Source organism: Xyrauchen texanus, chromosome 20 (genome assembly GCF_025860055.1).
Source record: "Xyrauchen texanus isolate HMW12.3.18 chromosome 20, RBS_HiC_50CHRs, whole genome shotgun sequence".
Lineage (NCBI taxonomy): Eukaryota > Metazoa > Chordata > Actinopteri > Cypriniformes > Catostomidae > Xyrauchen > Xyrauchen texanus.
The window spans coordinates 43,028,745-43,053,398 of NC_068295.1; the positions used below are offsets into that span (position 1 = coordinate 43,028,745).

The following is a 24,654-nucleotide window of genomic DNA, read 5'->3' on the forward strand; positions in this document are numbered from 1 at the left end:
GTTTCTACCGCATCTCAATGGAGATATGTGAATACAGCACACAATCCTGCAGACCTTGCCTCTAGAGGTGCAAGGGCGGAGCCATTCCTAAAGAACAAAATTTTGATAACTGGTCCCACATTTCTCTTGCAATCAGAAGATTCTTTCTACAGCCAAGGATGAAGCTGATGCAGTGACATGCTTGATCAACCGCACCTCGTCTTGGACACATCTAACAAGAGTTATGGGCTGGATCTTAAGATGGAAGGCTTTGCTTATCAATCTCAGGAAAAAGGACATGGGTGATTTCCAGCATAAACTTTGTGGTAGTTATCTCTCATTGGGAGAGATCAGAGAAGCTGAGATCAAAATAATCATGTTCTGTCAGAGAAGGAGGTTCTCAGAAGAGTTCTCCTGCCTCCAAAAGGGAGAAGGTGTAAAAAGTAACAGCCACATATATAAGCAATCCAATACTGGAAGATGGTGTGTTAAGAGTTGGAGGATGGCTAAGTAAGGCTGCCATGCCTGAAGAGTCAAAACATCCTGCCATACTAGCTAAAGACCTTCATATCTCTGATCTCATCCTACAACATATTCATCAAGATGTTGGCCATGGAGGTAGAAATCATATGTTGTCAAGGCTACGCCAGAGATACTGGATCCCTGGTGCCAGTGGTTTAATAAGAAAATTCTTGGCAAGATGTGTCATCTTTCGTCGGCTACATGGAGCTATAGGTCAACAGCAAATGGCCGACTTGCCTGTAGACAGAGTTTCTTCAGAAGAACCTCCCTTCAGTCATGTTGGAGTCGACTACTTTGGTCCGTTTTGAGTCAAGCGTGGGAGGAGTCTTGTGAAGAGATATGGAGTCATCTTCACGTGTTTAGCTATAAGAGCAGTACACATTGAAGTTGCCACCTCGCTGGACACCGATTCTTGCATTAATGCCCTGCGACTCTTCATTGCAAGACGAGGGCAGGTCAAAGAGCTACGGTCAGACAACGGCACCAACTTTGTCGGTGCAGAGCGAGAGTTGAGACGAGCCATTGAAGGGTGGAACCTGGAAAGGATCAATGATGTGAAAGGAATAAAATGGACCTTCAACCCTCTCACTGGATCGCATCATGGAGGAGCATGGGAGAGAATGATCCGTTCTGTCAGAAAGATTCTTAACTCTACTTTGAGGACACAAAGTCCACACAGTGCTCTGTGAAGTTGAATCAATCCTGAATAGTAGACCTATCACAAAGGAATCCACAGATCTAAACGACTTGGAGGCATTAACACCTAACCACCTTCTGCTTCTCAAAACTAAACCATGTTTACCACCTGGACTGTTTCAGAACGAAGACATGTATGCACGGCGAAGATGGAAGCAAGTCCAATACATGGCAGGCCTGTTTTGGAAAAGGTGGACTAAGGAGTACTTACCACAACTGCAGGAATGACAGAAATGGACGAAGATCAAGTGGAATTTCATTCCTGGAGACATCATACTTGTAGTGGATGATTCTGCACCACGCAACTCCTGGATCATCGGAAGGATAACAGAAGTGGTTCCAGACAGAAGAGGACTCGTGAGACAAGTCTGGATCAAGACCCAAACCAGCTGTATACAGTATGCATGCCTGTAACCAAGATCTGCCTTCTTCAGGAGTCAGCTGTTTCCTGATTGCTGTACTTTGATGATTTGACTTTTGACTGATTTGAATGGACTATTTTTTGTGACTTTTTTTTCTTCTGAGAGAAGACAGAAGATTGGATAATTTTTTGTATGATGGACTATAAATGCATTTTTTTGTGTATTACAGTATTATTACAGTTAATACACAGTAATAATTACATATATTACACATGCAGGGGGCATGTGTAATATATGTAATTATTACTGTGTATTAACTGTAATAATTAGGGGCCGGAATGTAAGAGCCAGGTGTAGTTCTATTATTTTGAAAGGACATTTATGGTAATCAAGGCACCTGGTGGGGGCAGAGGAAGCAAGTAATATAATCTGTTCACCTGTTTTGATTTGGGTACTGAGAGACAGGGTGAAAGGGGGAAGTCTCATTTTTTGCTGACCGCTGTTTTCACGCTTGTTTTACTAATTTCTAATTGCTGTTTATGCCTTTTGATACACTTTCGTATGCCAGTAATGCAATTATGGGATGTATTGGACCTTGTTTGTATTAGTGCAAATAAATCTGGAATCCGTGATCATTAAACGAGTCTGGCAAGTTATTCCCCTTCTCAGCCTCTCGGCGACAAAAATTGAGCTTCAGATTGCCGCCTACAGTTCATATTTTTTAGGATGCTGCTGGAGACGTCTGACCTTGCCAGTGATGCTTGTAGTCGCAAGTGCGGGACAGGGCGATCATCATTGCACTATACAGAGGCAGAACCATGGCACACAGATGCCAACTGCGCCCACGTCCAGTGTCTGTGAAGCACTGCAGCTTGGCCGCCAAGTAGAATGAGGTAAATCCCAGACCGGAGAAAGCAACTAAGAGAACAGGAGAGAGAAAAGGAAAAATAAGGTAAAAGTATTGGCAAAGTAGTGTGAGAAATAATCCCTTAGGAAACAAGAGATCTCTTTATTGTTTCCACAACACCAATGAGATAAAATGGAGTGCAAATGTGACTTCTGCACGAGGCTCTTAATTGTCATGTTTATCCTGAGGAATAATATCCAGTACCACATGTCTCCTATTGAGTAATGGTTCTCAACTGGTTTTATTTGAGGGCTGAGATTTTACATTGTACATCAAGTGGTGACTCAAATTTGAACCCAAAATTGTCTATGTACAAATTGAATTTCGTTGATTTAATAATTTACAGACAAAAAAAAAACAAAAAACATTGTGGTCAGCAGAAACCATTTCCAAAATAGAGAGACAGATACAGATAATTTTGTCAAATGAACAGAGTCTAATTTGGCTAGCTTCAAAAAATTGATGGATGGATTTGTGCCAAAATCCTGTAGAGTTTGATTGGACACAACCATTGACTAAAAAAGCAAAAGATAAAATTAGCATTTTCTTCACATTGTTAAAAGTTTTATATTACTATATATTTTAATTACTGTTCCATTAGTTAAAGGTTTTTAAAGGGGTTAATTTACAAGTAATAGGTCATTTACAAATGTACTATAAATAATATAAATGCAGTTATAGTAACATGTAAAAAAGGCAAATTTCATCCAATACTTGCCCAATGCTGTGCATTTTAGCATGTTATAAACATTTAATAAATACTCATATTCATACATATTTTAATCAAAAACTTAATTCACGAATTGTAACAATGTAGCACAAATAGATTATTAAAGTGAGAATAAAAGGAGAGTTCATTTTACTACAGTCTGCTTTGTGTTTATTATTGTTATGTTTTGATTCACTTTTGATGTCACTTTCCTTGTCATGTCAATGTGAAAAGAATGGTGCTACTGTGAGTGGTGTCCCAACTTACCTAGTCACCTAAAGTCCTCTACAAAAACACTCACCAGATCTTTATGCTCATTCACAGCATATACTTTACTTTACAATAAAGAGAAGTGATCTTTTAGGAGTTTGCAGTAGTGTATATGTGTGTTCACTGCTGTGTTTCACTTGTTTTAGACTATTATTCATTGCTAAGATAGAGTTGTTTGTTTACTGTGTGCTGAATTTGCATTTGTTCCTGAAATTTTAACCTCTTTCCTCACTATGCAACAATAACTAATTTGAATTCTATTTAATCACTACAATGCAACCTACACAAATCCATGTCATTGATATATATCTTCTTCCAGGTCAGCTGGTTAATTTTCTTGAGGAACTGGATGCCCTGCTATCCCTGAAGATGGTAGCCTACCTGTGGTTAATTGGTGATTTCAACATACACCGAGACAAGCCCCAGGGCACTGAACTTCATGCTCTTATGGCCTTGTTTGACCAGAAACAGCTATGCACGACTGCAATGAATGATCGGGCAACCAGCTGGATCTCATTTTTACATGTAACTGTACCACTAACAATGCTCTTGTCACCCATTTACATTTTTTGATCACTACTTTTCAGTTTCACACGAAACTTCCATCTACACTATCACATATACTTACTCCTATGGTTTCATTTCATCCAACTGCCTTTCAACTGCTGCTCTACCACTCTTCCATTGCAAAATCATGTTTCCTCTATGGATGCTACATACATGAAGAGGAAACCCCTTCAATTCTTCATGAACATCGGACAAACCTTAGGGTTGATGTGACGAAATGGCTTAAATCGAAAGATCCTACTGATCTAAATAAGTAACATTGTCTGATTTCTTCCTTCTTGGCTAATGTCTTCTCTGCAAAAGCTTCACATTTTCAGGACAAGATCAGCAACACTAAAGAGGCCTGTGGCTTATTTAGGACATTTAGTGCACTCCTACCTACACCTCTTCACCATTTTTTTTACAGTTAAGGTAACAGCTAGCAGTAAGCAGTGTTTGGTTCCTATTATGTTCGGGTCATTTTTAACCCATTTAACCCTTTCACATGTGCATTTAAACTGGTGTGATTACACTAGGATGGGCTCAGAGGTGTCCGATCAAACAGGTGTGATCTACCTTTGTTCCGCTGTTTATCAGCAAAAAAGGGACTGAAGCGGTTTTCATAATGAACCAGCTGCTCAAATAGTCTTTTCAACATCACAATATCTTTGTTTTTATATGTTACAAACATTCAAACAATCACTTAATAAAAGTTTAAAGACGTTACCGTCAGAGTGATCTGTTTTGATGCAGCAATGTTTTCTGACGTCAAACAAACAATGTACAAACTACTCAGTCCACTTGAGCCTTCTCTCATTCCGTCCGTCACTCATTCTAAGCACTTCCGGTGATAGGAAAGTGGAAGGACTATGTTTATAGAACCTTCTATGCTTCTATGGCGAATTCAGAATCCCCTCTTATCGTTTCCTCACTTACCCGGTGAGACAGGAAGGCGAGCTCTCGGTTCTCACGGTCGGTGTCCAAATTCTTAGAGGGACAGGTGGCATTCAGTCACGCGCAATGGAGCAATAACAGGTCTGTGATGCCCTTAGATGTCCGAGGCTGCACGAGCGCCACAATGGGTGGATCAGCGTGTATCTACTCTGCGCAAAGAGGCGCGTGTATACCGCTGAACCCCACTCGTGATCGGGACTGGGGATTGCAAGTATTTCTAATCAACCCTTTGTACACACCACCCACCCATGGATGATTTAGTGAGGTCCTCGGATCGGCTCCTCGAGGGCATTGGTGGAGCGCCGAGAAGACGATCAAACTTGACTATCTAGAGGAAGTAGAAGTCATCGGCTATGCACGCCGCCATATTGTTTACATGCTGCATTGCATGTAAACAATATGGCGGCGTGCATAGCCGAGAAGCGCATTCGCAATCGCATCTTATTGATTATAAACATCTAAAAACCACTTTATATGTCTGAAAATAAATAATCTGACCTTCAGTGCTCCTGCTGTGATATAATCTGTCCTCCTGTGCATCTGTTGTGAAGTGTAAAGAAATATTTGTTTTTAAATTACATCGCACATTAAAGAACTCTCCCTGGGGGTCAGTGAACTGGTCCGTCAGTTCGTGAGAATCTAATATGCAAAAATGTTAAGGGTTAAAAACAGTGAACAACTTGAGGATAACGCATTTTGACCAAATTTAAGATTGACTAAATGAATATGTTAAAACAAGTTTTTAGGTTTTTATAAATATTTGTTTATATTTACTTGATGACTTTTTGGCTACACTTATTATGTTCCTGATCCGGGATAAATACTGCTGGATTTCAATGCAAAAGTGAAACTTCTCTTGATTAAACTGTGTCATTACATCTCTAACGCTCTCTCTTGCAAACACATATAAACACACACACACATATGTTTGCGCAGCTATCCTTATGAGGACTCTCTAGAGACAAAATTATTTTTATACTGTACAAACTATAGATTTTATCCCCTAAACCTAACCCTCACAAAAAACTTTCTGCATTTTTACATTTTCAAAAAAAAACATTGTTCAGTATGTTTTTTTAAGATATTTGAATTATGGGGAAATACTAAAAATGTCCTCATAAACCACATTTATAGCATAATACCCTTGTAATTACCAGTTTGTAACCTAACAAATGTCCTCGTAAACAACAAAAATATAGTTTTTAGGGGGAAATAGGTTTTAGTGGCGAACACAGTAAGAGGGCTTGCGGGGCAAATGGGCCTTCGAGAATAGATTCATTTTCTGACTTTTGTTCGGAACAAGCTTTTGTGGGTGTCCCTTTCCCTCAGCAGTGTCCTTCGCCCTGTAACATTGAAGTGGTGTTGCCTCAAAAGAGTAACAGGTCAGATAAAAAGTCCACTCTATTGTATGTATTGAAGTGTACATTCATCAAAAGAATTAAACTCCATTGGTTTTCTGACATCGCATGAAAATCCCATTTCCGACATTGCACACTTGCAGTGTAGTCAGCTTTATTAATTATAATGGCAACATTTGTGTTGCTTTCAGAGTAGAAAGTAAATCAAAACATCTTTCATAAAGTATGGTCATAAACTTAATGAGCTGTCTTATTTAGCAAAGAAAAAAAAACAGTTTATTCCATGTTAAAACTAATAAGCCATCTAACTAATCATTGAAAAAAAAAAATTTACTGTCTTGATACCATCATTGTACCATGGTTCCGCCACATTATTATATAGTCCTAACTATTAATGCCAGAATTTTTGCTAAATAACATTATATTCATATAAAAGGAAATGAAGAGAAAGTAATATAAAAGTTTATCAGTTGATAAATAATATTATCAGTTGTATATAGAGGATGATGACGTCAGATTGGAAGCAGCAGCGATGACAGGATGAAGTGAAGGAGCAGAGATGAGAGAAAGTGAAGAGAAGAGTGATGAGAAGACTTCAAGAATTGTGGTGTAACCAGGGTGTAACACGCACAAGAAGAGATATTCACAATGACGGGTAAAACTGCTTTATTGGCAGAATGGCAAAAGTACAAAGGGGCAAATCCAGAGAAGCGTAGTCAAGGGGAGCGTAAGGTCGAAGCCGGGAGATCAGAATATAGCAAAGGGGCAAATCCGAAGAAGCGTAGTAAAGGGGAGCGTAAGGTCGAAGCCGGGGAATCAGAATACACAGAGACAAGACAAGCGAGTAGTTTAAACAGGGGAAGCTAGCGAAACACTAGAGCTGGCAGAGTGAAGGGGAAACTAAACAATAACCAACTAGTGTGGGGAGAAAGGGCAGGGTATAAATAGAGGAATAGAACAGTGCAGGTGAAACTAATATTCCGGTGATTGGGAGCGAGTGTGAGAGCTAGAGGGGGTGGGGTGAACTTGGGGATTGGCGTTCATTACACAGGGTAATATCATGGTCCTGAATGATTACTATATTCATATTTCATGATATTGTAATAGTACTCCAATTTATAACAAATATTTGTTTTTATAAATATTGTCTTTTTTTATTTTATTTTTTATTTGTAATAAAGTAAACAATGCAAATTTGGATATGTATATAATAAAGGAAAAATACTTCACTGATTCTTGAGATAAGAGAAAAAATATGTTTAAAATTTGAGGTTTTATTTTTTAATAAGAATTTAGTTTTAAATGGATATATTTGTAGACAAAAGGAACAGTTTTTATAAAAAAAACACTTTTTTTATTTACTTTATAACTTACATATTAGTGTAATATCTGTCAACTCTGTCAGGCACACTAAACATGCTATTTTAATTTGATACATCCAACTAGAAAGTCTGTAATTATCTAACAATGGTGTTCAGTAAAAAAGTGATATTGACATTCTATAGTTTTTATTTTCTGTTTTCACACTACATAATACATTATGACGGGGTTGACAAAATTGAATGTTTTCCATCTTAACCATACAATGGAGCCGTTTAGTTTTTTCCTCAGTTGAAGCTGCCTCTATAACCTAAACTAAAATTATTCCACAAGTCTTAACAGAAATGATTACAATGGGATGATTTTTTCAATATGTTAAAGCTGTGAATGCAGAGACTTATACCTTGGTTTTTTTGTTTGAAATATATAAAAATATAAAAATGACCAGACCATGTGTCCTACTGTTGCATCTACCATGAGCAGGATGTGGGAAAGGGGTACTCAGAGTTATAGCTGACCATGGCATTGTCTGATTATTAAATTAAAATTTTACTTTATTTATTGTTTGGTATCTTACAGATCCCTACCTTTCAGTTAATATTTATAATTGTTTAGCTCTGTAGTGGATTATAATCACAAACACTCATACTCTTCTTATTCAAACCCATCCGATGCAAAACCACATTTGTCACCCAAACTGTTCCTGTTTATATATTCATACCTCTTTTCATTCATTAAATAAACTGCACAAGGAACCTAACCAAAACCCTCAAGCCTCCTCGATACAGAAGACTTCACCTTCTCTAGATCCAGCAGAACTTCAGACTGAGGTAGCATCGCAAGATGCAATACTGTCAATTCCATGATGTCTAACACTACTGGAGGCAGCCCATATTTACATTTTCCTGAGACTACAATGGTTCTCCAGCTAAATGCAGGGGCTTCTTAATGTAATGCAAGCTATTCCTTGTGCAGCAACCTAATTTATATCCAACAGATGAGGCTAAAGTAGGGTTTGTTACCTCTTTACTCATGGGTCGAGCACTCAATTGGGCCACATCTATCTGGGAGAGAGAAAGTAGCATTCGCTTTTTATTTGAGCAGTTTCATATGTGATTCAGAGAGGTTTCTGAGCACCCCATGGGTGGTAAAGCTGCTGGCAAAATTCTGCTGACAATGAAACAAGGAAGAGACTCTGATTTATATTTAGCTCGCTCCTTTCGTACTCAAATGGACTGGGTGGATGATACCCTGAAACTTTTATTTTGTTGTGGGCTGAATGCAGATCTACAGTTTGTATTAGCCTGCCATGATGATGGTTTAACCCTCGATCAATACATCAATCTTGCTATTCGGATGGACAATTTCTCTACAACCTGTGAGAGATTTCCTTGTTACTTCCCCTCAAGATCCTCCCACCAGAATCCCTGAACCCATGCAAGTGGATCACACCTGGATATCTCAAGAGGAGAGATCCTGCTGACTCAATTTTAATTTATGTTTGTACTGCAGACAACCTGTACCACATGTCTTACCACATGCCCAGTTCGCCCTGAGTCTCACGAAATACCAGTGGTGAGCTTGAACTGATCTCAATTATTAAACAGCAGCCAAATGGTAGTACCATTCCCTTGTCTAACAGTAACCTGAAATTAGAACTGTATGCTTTGCTTGACTCCAGGGCTGCCGGCAACTTTATAGATCAAGAAATGGTGGAGAGCCATAACTTACCCGTTGTCTCCTGTGATTCTCTCTTACATGTCATATAGCTTTAGATGGACACCACCTGGGAAAAGGCTCAATCCAGCAAGTAACACAAGCTCTCAATCTGCAAGTCATATTCTTCACTACCCTAAGAACCCAGTTATTCTCAGATTGCTTTGGTTACACAGACACAATTCCATCATTTCTTGGAGAGAAGGTCAGATTTTGAGCTGGAGCTTCAATTGTTTCAGTACTAGTTTAAATCAGTCATCCCCTTTGGTACTACTCTTATCGAATCTACATCTACAGACAAACTTCCTGGACACCCTTCGGATTATGCAGACCTTACTAAAGCCTTAAATAAAACTAAAGCTATCCAACTCCCCCCTCATCTTTCATGTGATTGCGCTATTGACCTGGTGATTGTGCTACCTTCACCTGGTACTTCCCCCCCCTCAAGGCTGAATTAATCCTCTGTCTGAACCTGAATCATGGGCCATGGAGGAGTATATCGAGGAGGCTTTATAGAGAGGATTCATTCGTCTATCAACTTCTCCTACAGCTGCAGGCTTCTTCTCTGTGGAGAAAAAAGATGGGGGACTTCGTCCTTGCAAAGATTACCGAAGTTTAAATTATTTCACGTGAAGTTCTGCTACCCCTTACCACTAGTGCCTGCTGCTCTGGAATAACTCTGCTTAGCCAAGATATTCACCAAATTAGATTTATGCAATGCTTACAGCTTGATACGCATTTGTGAGGGGGATGAAATGGAAGACTTCTCCACAAGCACAGGGCACTACGAAAATCTGGTGATGCCTTTCGGACTTTCAAATTGTCCATCTGTATTCTAATTCTTTGTTAACCAAAATTTTCATAACATGTTGAACAAGGGGGTCATAGTTTACATTGATGACATCCTCATTTACTCTTCCACATTAGAGGAACACACCCATACATTTCATCAAGTATTTCAATGCTTATTTCAGCATAGACTATGACAAAGCAGAGAAATGTGAATTCCATAAAATTCCCATTCCTGGGGTATATTATCAGTACGGAGGGGGTACCCATGCATGATGCCAAGGTAAGGGACGTTCTAAATTGGCTGCAACCTAAAACAGCAGAGGTACGTAGTCTTTGTTAACTTTTATAGCTGAATTATTAGGACCCTCAGTAGCCTCACCCCTCTTCTCCGACATGCAGCCAAGAAACTGCAATGGAATGTGGCAGCCGATGCAGCCTTTGAATTAAAGAAACACTTCATGAGTGCCCCGATTCTTCATCACCCAGACCCTGCCATTCTCTCTCAACATCATGGCACTCCAGCCAAGCTGTTCCCCTGTGCATTCTTCTCCTGTAAGCTCTCATCAGCAGAAAGAAACTATGACGTGGGTAATTGTGAGCTGTTAGCCATGAAAACCACCTTTGAAGAGTGGTGGCATTGGTTGAAGGGGGCAAGGTATCCGTTCCAAGTCATTACTGATCACCCTAATCTGGAATATATTCATGATGCCAAGCGGTTGAATCCACGTCAGGCTAGGTGGGCGCTATTCTTTACTCTATTCAATTTTAGCATTACCTATCACCTTGGCACCAAGAATATTAAGGCAGACATTCTTTCCAGAATTCAAAAGTCCCACGAGGTCTCTAGTAATGAAACTATCCTCCCTCCTTTGCTCTTGGTGGCGACAGTTCATAAGGAAATTATGGATGAGATAACCCAGGCTAATGAAAAATAACCTCCCACTAGTGAGTGCCCTTCTGACAAGACTTGCTTTTCCCTGTGTAGCGTGGCCACAAAAGGGGATGTTTTATATATAAGGTTTATGACATTAAACTAATTATGTCATTATTGCCTTTAAGTTATATTGCTTTCCCCTGTTATCTGTCATTCCCTCAGCTGTTGTGTATTTATCCCGATTTCTGTTCACGCGAGAACTTCGCGTGGTTTCGTGTCACGTTCTTTCCTGCCACGTAAACAGGAAGTATCGTTGAGTTTCTATTTAAGGAACCAGTATGCTGGTTTTGAGGGGGTGCTTTTACGAGAACTCTCATTCACAAAAACCTTTCATTCATACTGTGGATTATATATTGATGACTGACCTGGAAGCGCGAGGGCGCCGTTCCTCAAGGAGTATATTCCTTTGGCTCGCAGCCTGGATTACTTTTACCAGAGGACATACGCCAGTCATCTTCATTTGATCGTGCTCTCGGACTATACAAAAAAAACCCTGTGAGGCTGATCTGAACCCTGTCAATAACTCTGTGCACTCTGGATTTCACTTTCACACACACACACACACCTTGTCTGTTATTATTGTAAATATTATTTATGTTGTAAATACACTTGGTTGATTGTTTAATCGTCAGTGTTGAGTGATATGTTGAGTGATTTGTTTTTCTACTCTATAGTCTATAGAAACGGGACCATTGTTCCCATATATTTTGTGATACTCAACTTTGATATTGTGGAGTGTTACACCTGTTCATGAGACCTTCTAAAGTGGGTCCACATTTCCTTGTGTACAGGCCAACCAGGTATTCCAACGACTATCAGATTGCTACGAAACTGGTTCTGGTGGAAATCCCTCGTTCCTGACATCACTGTCTTATTGCTCAATTGTGATATATGCAGCACATCAAAGTCCTCCAAATAAGCTCCCACTGGTCTCCTTCAGCCTTTGCCCCTGCCACAGCATCCTTGGTCACACATTGCTCTATTTGTTATCACCGATTTACACTGCTTACAAGGTAACATTGTTATCCTCAATGATAGTTGATCAATTTTCTAAAGCCTGTCAACTTCTTCCTCTACCCAAGATACCGTCTGCACTGGAGACCACTGAACAACTCTTCCAGTATGTTTTAGATTATATGGATTACCTGAAGATATCGTTACTGATCAAGGCCCTCAATTCACTTCTCGAGTTTGGGCTGCTTTCTTCAAGCAACTAGAAGTCAACATTAACTTAATTTCAGGTTACAATCCCCAATCCAACAGTCAAACTGAATGCCTCTATCAAGAACTTGAAAGTTTTCTGTGCATTTACTGCCAAGCCAACCAATTTGATTGAAGCCGTTACCTTCCATGGGCTGAGCATGCCCAGAATTCACTCATCAAACCTTCCACGGGCCTGACCCCTTTTAAATGTGTACTAGGCTACCAACCTCCCTTATTTCCCTGGTCCAGTGAACTCTCCAATGTCCCCACTGTAGATGTCACTGTTGGCCAGCTCCATCTTATCATCCAGGGCAATTGGACTGGCTCTCAACCAGAGATCTTCGGCTCGCCATTTCGTAAACTCAGTCCGAGGTATGTAGGTAAATGGCAAATGGTCTGCTCTTATATAGTGCTTTTTTTAACCTTAGTAGTTACCAAAGCACTTTACACTGTGTCCCAATCACCCATTCACATATACACTCTTACACCAATGGAGGCAGAGCTGCCATGCAAGGCGCTAGCCTAACATTGGGAGCAACTTGGGGTTCAGTGCCCAAGAAACCATAACCTCTTTACTGTCTGCCATCATCCACTTCCCTATCGTCCTGCTTTCTGTCTGTCCTCGTCCAACAACAGCCAATCACGAGATTCGAAGAGATGCAGCCAATCAATACAGGATTTGGTCAGCAGACAATAGCATTTGTTAACAGAAAGGATTGGGCCCTGCCCCTGAGTGTCAAAACCGACTTGTGTGCGCAAAGATTTCAGCTGCGTGTGTGTGCAGAAAATAACTTGTGCGTGTGTTCAGATCTGCGCGCGTGTGTGGGACTTGTCATTACTGCTTGCAGCATGTTAATTTGTGTGCACAATCATATTTTTTGTGCTCGAGTTTGGTATTTGCAAGTTCTGCAGGTTTACATTTTACGTGTGAACTGTGTCATGGTGCTCACACTGTTGTAATTCACTTGCAAGCTGTGTTTATGTGCTTGCGCTGTTTTGTCGAACATTTAACACCATAGTTAACACTTTAGAAATATTGGCTGCACAGATTCATAAATGATTTGTCATTTTGTAAAGTTGAAGCTGACTTAGAAGATCTCGCTGTATTACATTGATCGATTACAGCGATGGAAAAAAAAAAATCTCTGAGTTGGTTACGAGAGTGGCAGATGTTGAGAAGCAGATTGATTATCTGGAGTCATCGGAGAGGGTATTAACTGATAATCCGCTGGTGACCAAAGCTGATTTACAACATATTCATGAAAAACTTGAAGATCTTGAGCCGTAGGAATAACATCCGAATTGTTGGAATTCCTGAGCATGCGGAGGGCAGGATATGGTGAAATTCCTAGACAAGCTCTTCCCGAGTCTGCTCGACATAACAGGCCATAAACTGGAAATCGAGCGAGCTCACAGTGTCCTGCCTCGCAAATCCACGGAGGGAGACGGGGTCTGATCAATTCTGGCAAAATTCCTGAGATCATCCTATAAAGTTACACAAGGTGAGAAGCAAAGGAAAGCTTTCTTGAAAGAATCGCAAAACTTTGCGAATTTGACGAGAGAAACGTGATCGATTCAAGGAATGCAAGAAACTCTTACATTAATGGAAGATCACTTTTGCACTGATGTTCCAGGCCAACCTGATAATAAATACTAAGGATGGCTACAAAGTATTTTTATGCCCCAAGTAAGCACTGTTATTAATAAAAACATTGGAATGAGTAAATCATTTTGTGTTTCTCATCTGAGTGGATTGACTCGCTGTAGAGTAAGCTCTTGGCAGTCTGAGGAAGCTGGGCGGCATGTTGGTTCCGCCTATTGGCTGGAATTTCTTTTGTGGAAAAACACTCCTACAAGAATCTTTTGTATTGACGGAAGATTGCTTTTACACTGAAGTTCCTGGCCAGTGATAAGGATGACTGCAAAATATCTACATGCTTACATCAAGTAATGTTTTTTATAGAGTTGACGGAGTTAGGAAATCATGGTGTGTTTCTTATGTGGCCTTGGAGTCAACTTGACTCATTAAATATCACTTGACTGTCCAAGGAGCTGGGACGCCTGGTTTGTTTCTTTTTGTGCTGGTTTCGCCTAGCAGCTGGAGTTTGTTTTGTAGAGAAACATGCCTTCGGGACAGCTGTGGATGAATCTGCTTGTTCTTTGTGCTTATGCATTCTATTTTTTTACAATAGTTTGTTTTACAAAGTATTTTCTGTTATATAATTTTTCCTCTCAAAATTTGTATAGAAACACTGTTTCTTGAGCAATCCGACGGCAAAGTTGTCACAGGGGCTCACGTAGGATTACATGGACTCTTTAAGATTAGAGGGATCGACAACGGTTGCTGCTGTCTTGCGCGGTGTTAATTAGTTTTTCTTTTTTATAGATCTTGAAGGGATGTTGGCACCACTCATGATTTAATATTTGGAGGAGACTTTAGTCTATTGATGGACTCAGACCTTGATCATAGTGAAGAAAAATGTGTAAGCCCCCTAGAGCAACATTGACTCTTCACAGAATGTTTAAAAATCTTGGTCTTACAGCTATTTGGAGACATTTGAACCCATCTAGTAGGGACTATAAATTTTTTCATCAGTCTATATGATTTATTCTAGATATATATTTTTTGTAAATATATAAATCCCTCATTTCATCTGTTGTTGATTGCTCAATTGGTAACATTTTAGTCTCAGATCATGCCCTAGTGAGTTTAGAGGTTTTGCCACATATGGAGAAAAAGAAATCATATAGTTGGCGTTTTAATGTATACCTTTTGCAAAATCCTGATTTCCAACAAATGTTAAAGTCAATGTCTATATGTGTCTCGAATACCGGTGAAAGCTCCCCAAGTGGCCACCGGAGATCTAGCTCTCCCGAATATTGACTCAAAGACTACATTTCCCATGTGCCCACATTCCTGGTCTGATTCATCCACAGCTGTTTCCTATTATCTTCCTCTATTTAAGCCCTGTTTGTTTATTCTCTCATTGTGAAGTCTTGTTTGCCCCGGCTGCATTTCTGAGCGTTATTATCTACCTGCATTACTTATCTGTGTTTTCGACCCTGCCATGTAACTCCGATTACGTCTGATTGCCGCCTGTCTTTGTTTTGTTTGCCTGGAACTTTACTATTGCTGTCTGCTGCCTGCCCTGAACTTTTGCCTGTCTGACTACGATTCTGCCTTGTCACTTATAACTCTGTTTGCCTGGTTCTCGATCTTTGCCTGTTCCACTGAGATTATCCTTATAATAAAACCACATATGGATCCTACTCAACCTGAGTCTTCGTCACAATATGGAGAACTGGTCCTCAGTATCCTCTGTGGGTGTGGCTTGGGAGGCACTTAAGGCGGTTCTTAGGGGTTGGATCATACAGAAGCACCGAATGTTTTCTGATGGCCTCAGAGAATTGACCTGATTGAAATACAGATATAATACTAATATGTCGCAACAGGTGGAGTTTTGGATATTCAGGGCAAAACAGTCATACTTAGAGTCGGGGAACAAAGCAAGAAAATGAATGGCTAGATATATAAAACAGAAGCAGTATTTTTCTACCATTCCCTCAGTGAAATCTGCTGGTGGTGAAATATTTACCTCAGCTATTGAGTTTAATAATACTTTTAAAGAATTAAATCTTTACCTTTATAGTTCCACATCTTCGTCTACTGATGAAGATATTGGTAACTTTGTAGAACCAATAGAAATCACTAAACTGACGACTGCGCAAAGAAATTCTCTTGATTCTGAGATAAGCTTGGAGAGGTAATTAAGGCCAGATGGCTTTGCTGGCTTCACTTTTGTTCGAAGTTTATACAGAATAATTAAAGAATGGAAAGCGTCCTCCAACCATGAAACAAGCAGGGATCAGTCTGTTTTAAAAAAAGACAAAGATCCAAGCAAGTGTAAAAGTTACCATCCAAATTCCCTGATCCAGCTAGATGTAAAAACATTTTTTAAAATACTGGCTAACCGATTAAGTTATGACATCTCTTATACATATAGATCAGGTTGGGTTTTTTGAGGGTCGTAGCTCTTCTGATAACATCAGGCGTCTAATTAATATCATGTGGTCAGTAGCGAACGATCAGACTTCAGTCGCTGCCTTCTCACTTGATGTACGGGTTCAGGAATTATTTTATTGGATGGATTAAGTTGCTTTTTGACAAATTGATTAATTTCAGATTATTTTACAGTGGATAGGGGCACCCAGCAGGGCTGCCCTCTTTCCCCATTATTGTTCTGTCTTGCTCTGGAACCATTAGCAGCCGCAATAAGAAAGGAGGATGATTTTCCAGGATTGATGGTGGGAGGTCTGGTACATAAGCTTTTGCTTCAGGCAGATTATATTTTATTATTCGTCTCCGACCCAACTAGATATAAGCTTTGCCTCCACAGAATTATTAATTCCTTTTCTAAGTTCTCAGGATACAGTGTCAATTGGGCCGAAGCTTTGGCTCTGACAGCGTGATGTCCAGCAATGGCCTTCCAGCCGGGCAGCTTCCAGTGGCCCAAACAGTGCATTAAGTATTTGGGCATTTTATTCCCAGCAAATCTGTTGGATTTAGTTAATTTCGACCCCTTAATAAAAAGGTTTGAGTGATGTGGGCAGTTGGGCTTCATAACATTTCTCTAGCACTCTTGATAGTGTCACCACCCTTTGATTAAAGAAAATTCAAGAAAAAAGCCCCACACCACGGTACAATGATCACACTCATGCTCTCAAGAGAGCAGCTCGGAAAATGCAGTGCAAGTGGAAGAATGTAAAATTAGTAGTATTTCACGATGCATGGAAGGATAGTGTCAGTAGCTACAGACAGGCACTAAAAGCTGCAAGGTTAGCATATTATAGCAAACTCATAGAAAATAACCACAACATTCCTAGGTGTTTATTCAGTACTGTAGCTAAATTGGTTAAGAATAAAGCCTCAACTGAACCAGATATTCCATCACAGCACAATAGTAATGACTTCATTAATTTCTTTACTGCTAAAATAGAAATTGTGCAATCAACTATCACTGCACCTCAGAAAACAGTGTCTCGTAAATTTCATCATGAGCAGCTTTAAACCTTCACTGTCATAGGGCATGAATAGCTAACAAAACTTATCAAAAAATCAAAAGCCACAACATGTATGTTAAATCCAATACAAACATATCTCTTAAAAGAGGTATTCCCTGTAATCTCAGAACCTCTTCTTAATATTATTAACTCCTCTCTATCCTGAGGACATGTCCCAAGAAAATTTAAAATGGCAGTTATCAAACCACTTATTAAGAAGCCACAGCTTGATCCTGGAGAATTGGCTAATTATGGACCAATTTCAAATCTCCCATTTAAGTAAAAAATACAAGAAAAGGTAGCATCCTCCCAACTATGTTCATTTCTACAAAGACATGGTATATATTAACAATTTCAGTCAGGATTTAGGCCCCATAACAGTACAGAGTCTGCACTTATCGGAGTTACAAATTACTTGCTCTTATCACCTGATCACAGCTGCATTTCTCTTCTAGTGCTTTTAGATCTTAGTGCTGCCTTCAATAGATCAGGGACTATTGAGAGCATCCTAAGCAGCTGCATCAGTGCCTGGTTTGGGACTTGCACCATTTTGCAAAGCCCTGCAGAGGATAGTGAGGTCAGCTGAGAAGATCATCGGGGTCTCTCTTCCCTCCATCAAAGACATTTACAAATAATACTGTATCCGCAAAGCAACCAGCATTGTGGACAACCCCACACACCCCTCATACAAACTCTTTACCCTCCTGCCATCTGGCAAGAGGTACCGAAGCAATCGGGCCCTCGTGGCCAGACTGTGTAACGTCTCGGGTTATGCCCAACTTTTAATGGGAGCCTCTGCCACCCGAAACACCAAGAGGTGGCGGGAGGGGTGAAGTGAAGCCTGTCCCGAGGGGAGCTACCCCATAAATCTAGGTGCAAGACCATCAGGGTTTTCTCTTTTTAGAAATCATGGTCCTGAGGTCTTGCTTCGGGGGTTGCCGAGGGTGACAAGACTGTCCCCAATCCCTGGGAGGAGGAGCACGACTCGCCACGCTTTGCTTTTGAGCCTCCCTTCTATCAGGACCGAGGTGGGTCTGGGGCGCCGAAGGACCCGCCTCCTGAGTGCAGCGAGGGAGGAACTGCCCGAAGGCTTCCTCATGGCTTTTCGCCTCCTGGAACCTGGAGATAACCGTGGTCATGGCGTCTCTGAATAGGCCAGTGGGCGAAACCGGGGCATCAAGGAGGAAAACTTGAGCCAAATGTGCCTCTCTGCAGTGACCAAGGCAGACATAGACCGGCCAATAGCACGGGCTGTTTGCTTGGTCACGCGGAGAGAAAGATCTGTGGCTTGGCGAAGCTCAGAGAAGGCTTGCTCGTTGAGCGCAGCACCCACACTCAGGGTTTGGTAGTCTCTTTTTGGCGTGGCCAGTCCAACTGGAGTCTGGCAACCGCACGAGTAACCACATCAAGCAATTCCTCCACTGATTTTTTATCGCGGACGGAAAGCTCGGAGACGGGAAGAGAATCGCGGTCCCCCTCATGAACCGAAAAGGCGTCGTAATGCGCTTCGAGATCATGTGAAGGACCAGCTGGGTTTGGGCCAGAGCGAGAGAAAGGGACAAACCCGTCTCTTCCTCCTCAGCCAAATCCATGCAAGAGCCCCACGAACTAAGCGTGGATGCTGACTATCGGGAATGAGCGAGGCGAGCGCGAAGCACTTTGCCAGAAAGCAAATCGCAGTGCTTGCACCCGCCCTGCTGCAACGCGAGAGCAGCGTGCTCTTCCCCAAACAAACAGAGCAAAACTGATGCGTGTCCTCTTCGGCTATAGAGCGAGAACAGGGGAGCACGCATCGTTTGCCCCAGCTTTCAGTCATTCTCTCTTTAAAAAATATATATATGTATATATATAATTATTTAGAAAGAGGAGAAAAGGTTCACTGCACTCTGCCTAACAAATTCTAACTCCTAGCAGAGGAAAGAAAGTTTTGACAGGGTTGTAAAACACACACACACACACAGAATCGCTCTGAAAAAAGAGGATCTGACGACACCTGGTGATGCATCCATTTATAGCCTGGCCACAGGTGCATCTAATGATTACATCAGCCGAGGCTATAAATTCTGGTCAATGTTCATTGACGTGTTACACACATATTCACAGCTCGGTCACAACTAGGATTGTTCCCAAAGTGCTTAGCAAAGCGCAGCATCAAGTGAAGCTTTTTGTAAAGGGAACAGCTTTTTCCCCCAAGCCATCAGACTCCTCAATACACAGAGACTGGTTTGACACACACACACACACACACACACACACACACACACACACACACACACACACACGTGTCCTGAGTTGCACTTTAATTACTGTCACTTTATAACTGTCTGCTACCTCAATAACTGCTATGTGCATAGAACACTATCTCATAGTATGTTATGTTTACGTATTTAGAAACTGTCATCTTTTTGCACTACTGTGTACTGGTCGGCGCTGCACTGTCTCTCACGGTCTCTCACTGTGCCTATTGTCCTGTTCATTGTCAGAAATTTCTTGTACTGTCCCGTACTTTTTGCACATGTTTGCTCGTGTACTTTATATAGGTATATAGGTATATATAGGTATTATATATAGGTACTCAGCTTACATACTCTGGAAGCAAGTTCTCAGCACCACACCCTCTCCAACACCCAACTCTTCTCTCTCTACGTTCTTTCATCTAACCAACACTGAGTTCTCTAACCACCCAACTGAGGAACACTTGCTCTCTAACCACCCCACCACCTGTCCACTTGACCCAATTCCTTACCACCTTCTCCATCCATTCTTACACTTACAGGCACTTTTCCCACTGCATTTAAGCAGGATTAAGAAACTGCACTGTTTAAAAAACACAGCACTTACCACATAAGTAGAAAATAACAGACCGGTTTCTCTCCTAATTATGGCAAAAAACACAATTTTATTTTATTTTCAATCAGACCTCTGCCTTTCTATCACAGAACAAGCTGCTAGATGAAAAATAAGCAGGCGCAATAGTGGACATTCCACTGAGACTGCCTTGCTGTCTGTTACCGAATCCCTGAGAAAGATGAGAACTGGCTTTAGATCATCTGTCCTCATTCTGCTGGACCTAACTGCAGCCTTTAACACAGTCAACCATCATATCCTCCTGTCCACCCTCTCTACTCTGGGTATTACAAGAACTGTGCTCTGCTGTGCTCAAGTCCAATCCCTCAGGAAGATCTTTCAAAGAAGCCTGGAGAGGTGGGGTTTCCAAGTTACATAAGCTTCTTACTGGGGGTACCTTAGGGCTCGGTGCTTGGCCCACTCCTCTTCTCAATAAACACAATATCACTGGGACCCATATTATATTTATTACCACTACAACAGAAATGGCATGTTTCGCTACTTGTTTTTTCAGCCGGTCAACCTCACAGAGACTTCTCTGATCTCTGCCACCCTGGAAGACTTCTCGGCCTGGTTGAAGGAATAGCCACTTCAACTCAACCTAGTGAAGACAGAGCACCTTGTCTTTCCAGCCAACCCAGCTGTTGAGCATAACATCGTCTGGGTTCATCTACAAAAACACCATCCAAAATGTTTTTCACACTTTTTCTCCCTACATTGGCTGCCAGTTTCTGCACATATCAAGTTCAAGGCTGTGATGCTGACCTTCAGAAAAGTCACTGGGTCTGCTCCAACTTAACTACAGTCATTCCTGTGGAGCTACGTTCCTACCAGAAGGTTACGGTCTGCAAATGATTGGTGCCTTGTGGTACCAACACAAAGATGCACCAAATCACTTTCCTGGACTTCAGGCTTCACTGTAACTTGATAGTGGAATGACCTTCCCAACTCAATCTGTGAAGCAGACTCCCTCTCTGTCTTTAAAAAATGGCTGAAGACAAAACTTTTCCGTAAGCACATGTACTCTTAAAAAAATGAATTAATGTGTTAAATCGACAGCCCTAATAAATATATATATATATATATATATATATATATATATATATATATATATATATATATGTGTGTGTGTATATATATATATATATATACACACTTGTAAAGAGTATTATTTTAAAACTAAATACAATATATATATACATTGAAAATATAGACAGTAGGCCTATAGACTATACATTTAAAATAACGCAAGTATCTATATGAATATCGATATCAATTGCAAATAAAATACCATTAATGTATTTTCAGTCTTTAAAAAAATATTTTCATCGAATAACTGTAATTGGTTATATATATATATATATATATATATATATATATATATATATATATATATATATATATATATAATATATATATATATAATGCATACTAATGAACCACAAATCGAAATATGAGATACATTTGCAAACATGCTAAGGTGATAAATATGCATGCAAATTTCACCTATTCAATATATAATGACGCATCGAAAATTATTTGAGGGCAATTGAAAAGTAAGCTGATAAGTGGGCAGCGCTATTATGATCTATTATGTATCGAGAGATATGAAGTAGCCACAGATTGCCTGGAGCTCACTGTGTAGTTGGGGCGGCTACACAGTTTGGGCGGTTGCACGGTATATGTGCATACTTACAATGACTCGAAGGTTGCGTATGACGGCACAGCAAGTGTTGGACTTGCTACAAAATATTAATGAGATGGAATCGGAGGCAAGGAATGCGAGGTGTTCGATGGAGAGGAGGAGAGAGACGATAGAGGTGGCATTGATATTGAATCTGGTTCAGATTCAGAATCAGGCTCTGAAATTGAGTGTGCTGGGGACTAATTTCAAGAGATGGCACAGTATGTGTTGAACAAAATCCTGGCAACACTCAGGGTAGAGCCCAAGAGGCCAGTATAATTAGAGAACCCCCAGGGCCAACATCTTATGCAAAGGACAATATTACATGTCCATTGAAATGTGGCAAAACATACAAAAGTACACTGATGCGGAAGCTGGGCGGAATAATGCTGAAAAGTTCAAACTGACAGATGATTTACTAAAAGCATTTGAAACTGCCGTTTCACACAGTACATGGCCAATAAACCAGACAAATTTGGCATAAAATTCTGGGTGGCCGCTGATGTTGAAACAAAATACATGCTGAACGCATATCCCTATCTAGGGAAAGACGACAGTAAGCCGGCTGGTTAGCGGTTATCGGACAATGTTGTCATGCGTCTAGACAAGCCTTTGCTGGGAAAGAGAAGAAATGTAACGACGGACAATTTCTTCACCTTATTGCAACTGGCAAACAATCTTTTGGAGAACAAAACCACCATTGTTGGCACAATGAATAAAATCAGATGAGAGATGCTCACATGTATACAGGCACAGTCTGAAAGATTTTCCACAAAGGTAATGAGTGCTGGACAAGTCACACTCACAATTTATCAGGCAAACCCAAAGAAAAATGTATGTATCCTGAGTACAATGCATCAGACAGTTTCAACTGATAATGGCCCAATATAATTTCCCACTATAATAGCACTAAAGTTGGCTGTGATATAATGGACCAGATGGCACGACTGTACCCGGTAAAGGGTGGATCCCGTCGCTGGCCTGTAGCTGTGTTTTACAACGTCTTGGACCTGGCTGAAATTAATGCACACATTCTGAACAGTGCATGAACGTAACCATAAGCAGAAAACAATTTATTCTTGAGCTGGTAAAGGAGCTTTGTGCGCATTAAAAAATGGCAACGGCAGCGGGTGTATTAGCACAGAAGCATCTTTTTCCTCTAACTCCATCCCCGCCTGCCAAAAGGAAACAATGTCAAGTCGACAGATGTTCAGGGAACAAAACTTTTGAGATCTGCCAGGCATGTAAGCGACTTGTCTGTGGCACATGCTCCAAGAAGCCTCTAAATGTGTGTTTGGAATGTTGACAATGTTGGTCGGTTTGGAAAATGACGCATGTCGTGGTCATTGAGGGGGAGTGCACTCTAGATTTCGGCTGACAGGTTGAGTATACTGGCACATAGAATACATAAATAGCGCTAATATAGTATTTGTTTTCTCGCTTTTGTTTTTATTTTGTTTTTTTATTTGGGTAGAATATGTGTATTTTATCTCGTGTATTTTAGCAGAATGTATAGTATAATGAAAAATTAATATATTTTGTAGCCTCTATCCCTATTTAATAAATATGTATTATTTAAAGTTTTGCCTCCTTTTTTTTCCTCCAGTTGTTTTTCAAGTTCAATAAAAGGTATAATGCAGCCTCTCTCATGTCTTTATTGTAAACTACACACTCAAAACAACAACACTTATACACCATGTGCCGTTTTCACAATGGAGTCAAAGAGTGTCTCTCACTTCAGGTCCTGTGAGATGGAAAGGTCCTCAATGCCCAAATTAGCATTCCATTGTGTGTGGCGGAGAGGGAGGTGGGATGTTGGAAATGTATATGGTGGAGTTACAAACATCTCAACATTCACAGTTCAAATGACTGATTCAATAGCACGTGTAAACACATGCACATAAATGAAAGCTTTTATTTCAGCTTATTTAATACAGGTCTAGGCTCAGCAATGTTGTGTGGCAATAAAATGAAGTCAGCTGACTACCTGAATGTCCTGAATGACCAGGTTATCCCATCAATGGATTTTCTCTTTTCTTTTGGTTAAGGACGCATGAGGAACCAAAGAATCCTGACCTCAACCCCAATGAAAGTATTTGGGATGTGCTAGAGAAGACTCATAGTGGTTCGACTCTCCCATCATCAATACACAATCTCAGCAAAAAATGAATGCAACTCTGGATGGAAATAAATGTTTTGACATTGTATAAGGTTGTCGAAATAATGACACGATGAATGTGAGCCGTAATCAAAGCTAAAAGCAGTCCAACTAAATATTAGAGTATGCAACTTTTATTTGGCCATGCAATGTATTTATTGACCGGTAGAGGTACTCAGGTATCCTCAGGGCATGATGGCTGTGACATATACCAAGTTTCATTTAAATACAGCATAGTGTCGCCAAGATATTTCTTTTTTATTACTTTGGCGTGTTCATTAGCAAACATTTTGCTAACTTTGTCATGAGTGTCCCTAGAGGATACACAAAATGTATATAAATTGGACAGACTATACCACATTTTATTAGATGTTTTTCTTGGGTTTTGGAATAATAGTGTCATTCCTACTTCGTTCTTATTAAGTCACTATGACTATTCAGGGTAAGTTTCACCAAATGGGCATTGTTTATGTGTATTTTTGGCTGGTCATGTGTTCATGCAATTTAATATTTCATCCACATGACATCAGAAAGCTTTGTTTCAATAGATAGTGTTTTTGGACTAGAGAGAATTTTCAGTTCTGAAAGTAAATTGTTTTCATAATACAATAAACTCTCTTGTCTCAAAATAGCAAG

General features: G+C 40.3%; 1 protein-coding gene across 1 annotated transcript in view; it reads right to left on the reverse strand.

Moving 5' to 3' along the window:
• The window catches only part of LOC127660596 (phospholipid phosphatase 4-like), a 173,453-nt gene that overhangs the window by 49,774 nt on the left and 99,025 nt on the right, over nt 1–24,654 (reverse strand). The window contains exon 5 of the mRNA XM_052150914.1: nt 2,307–2,477. Within this exon, the coding sequence (XP_052006874.1) occupies nt 2,307–2,477 (171 nt within the window). The remainder of the gene's footprint in view (nt 1–2,306; nt 2,478–24,654) is intronic.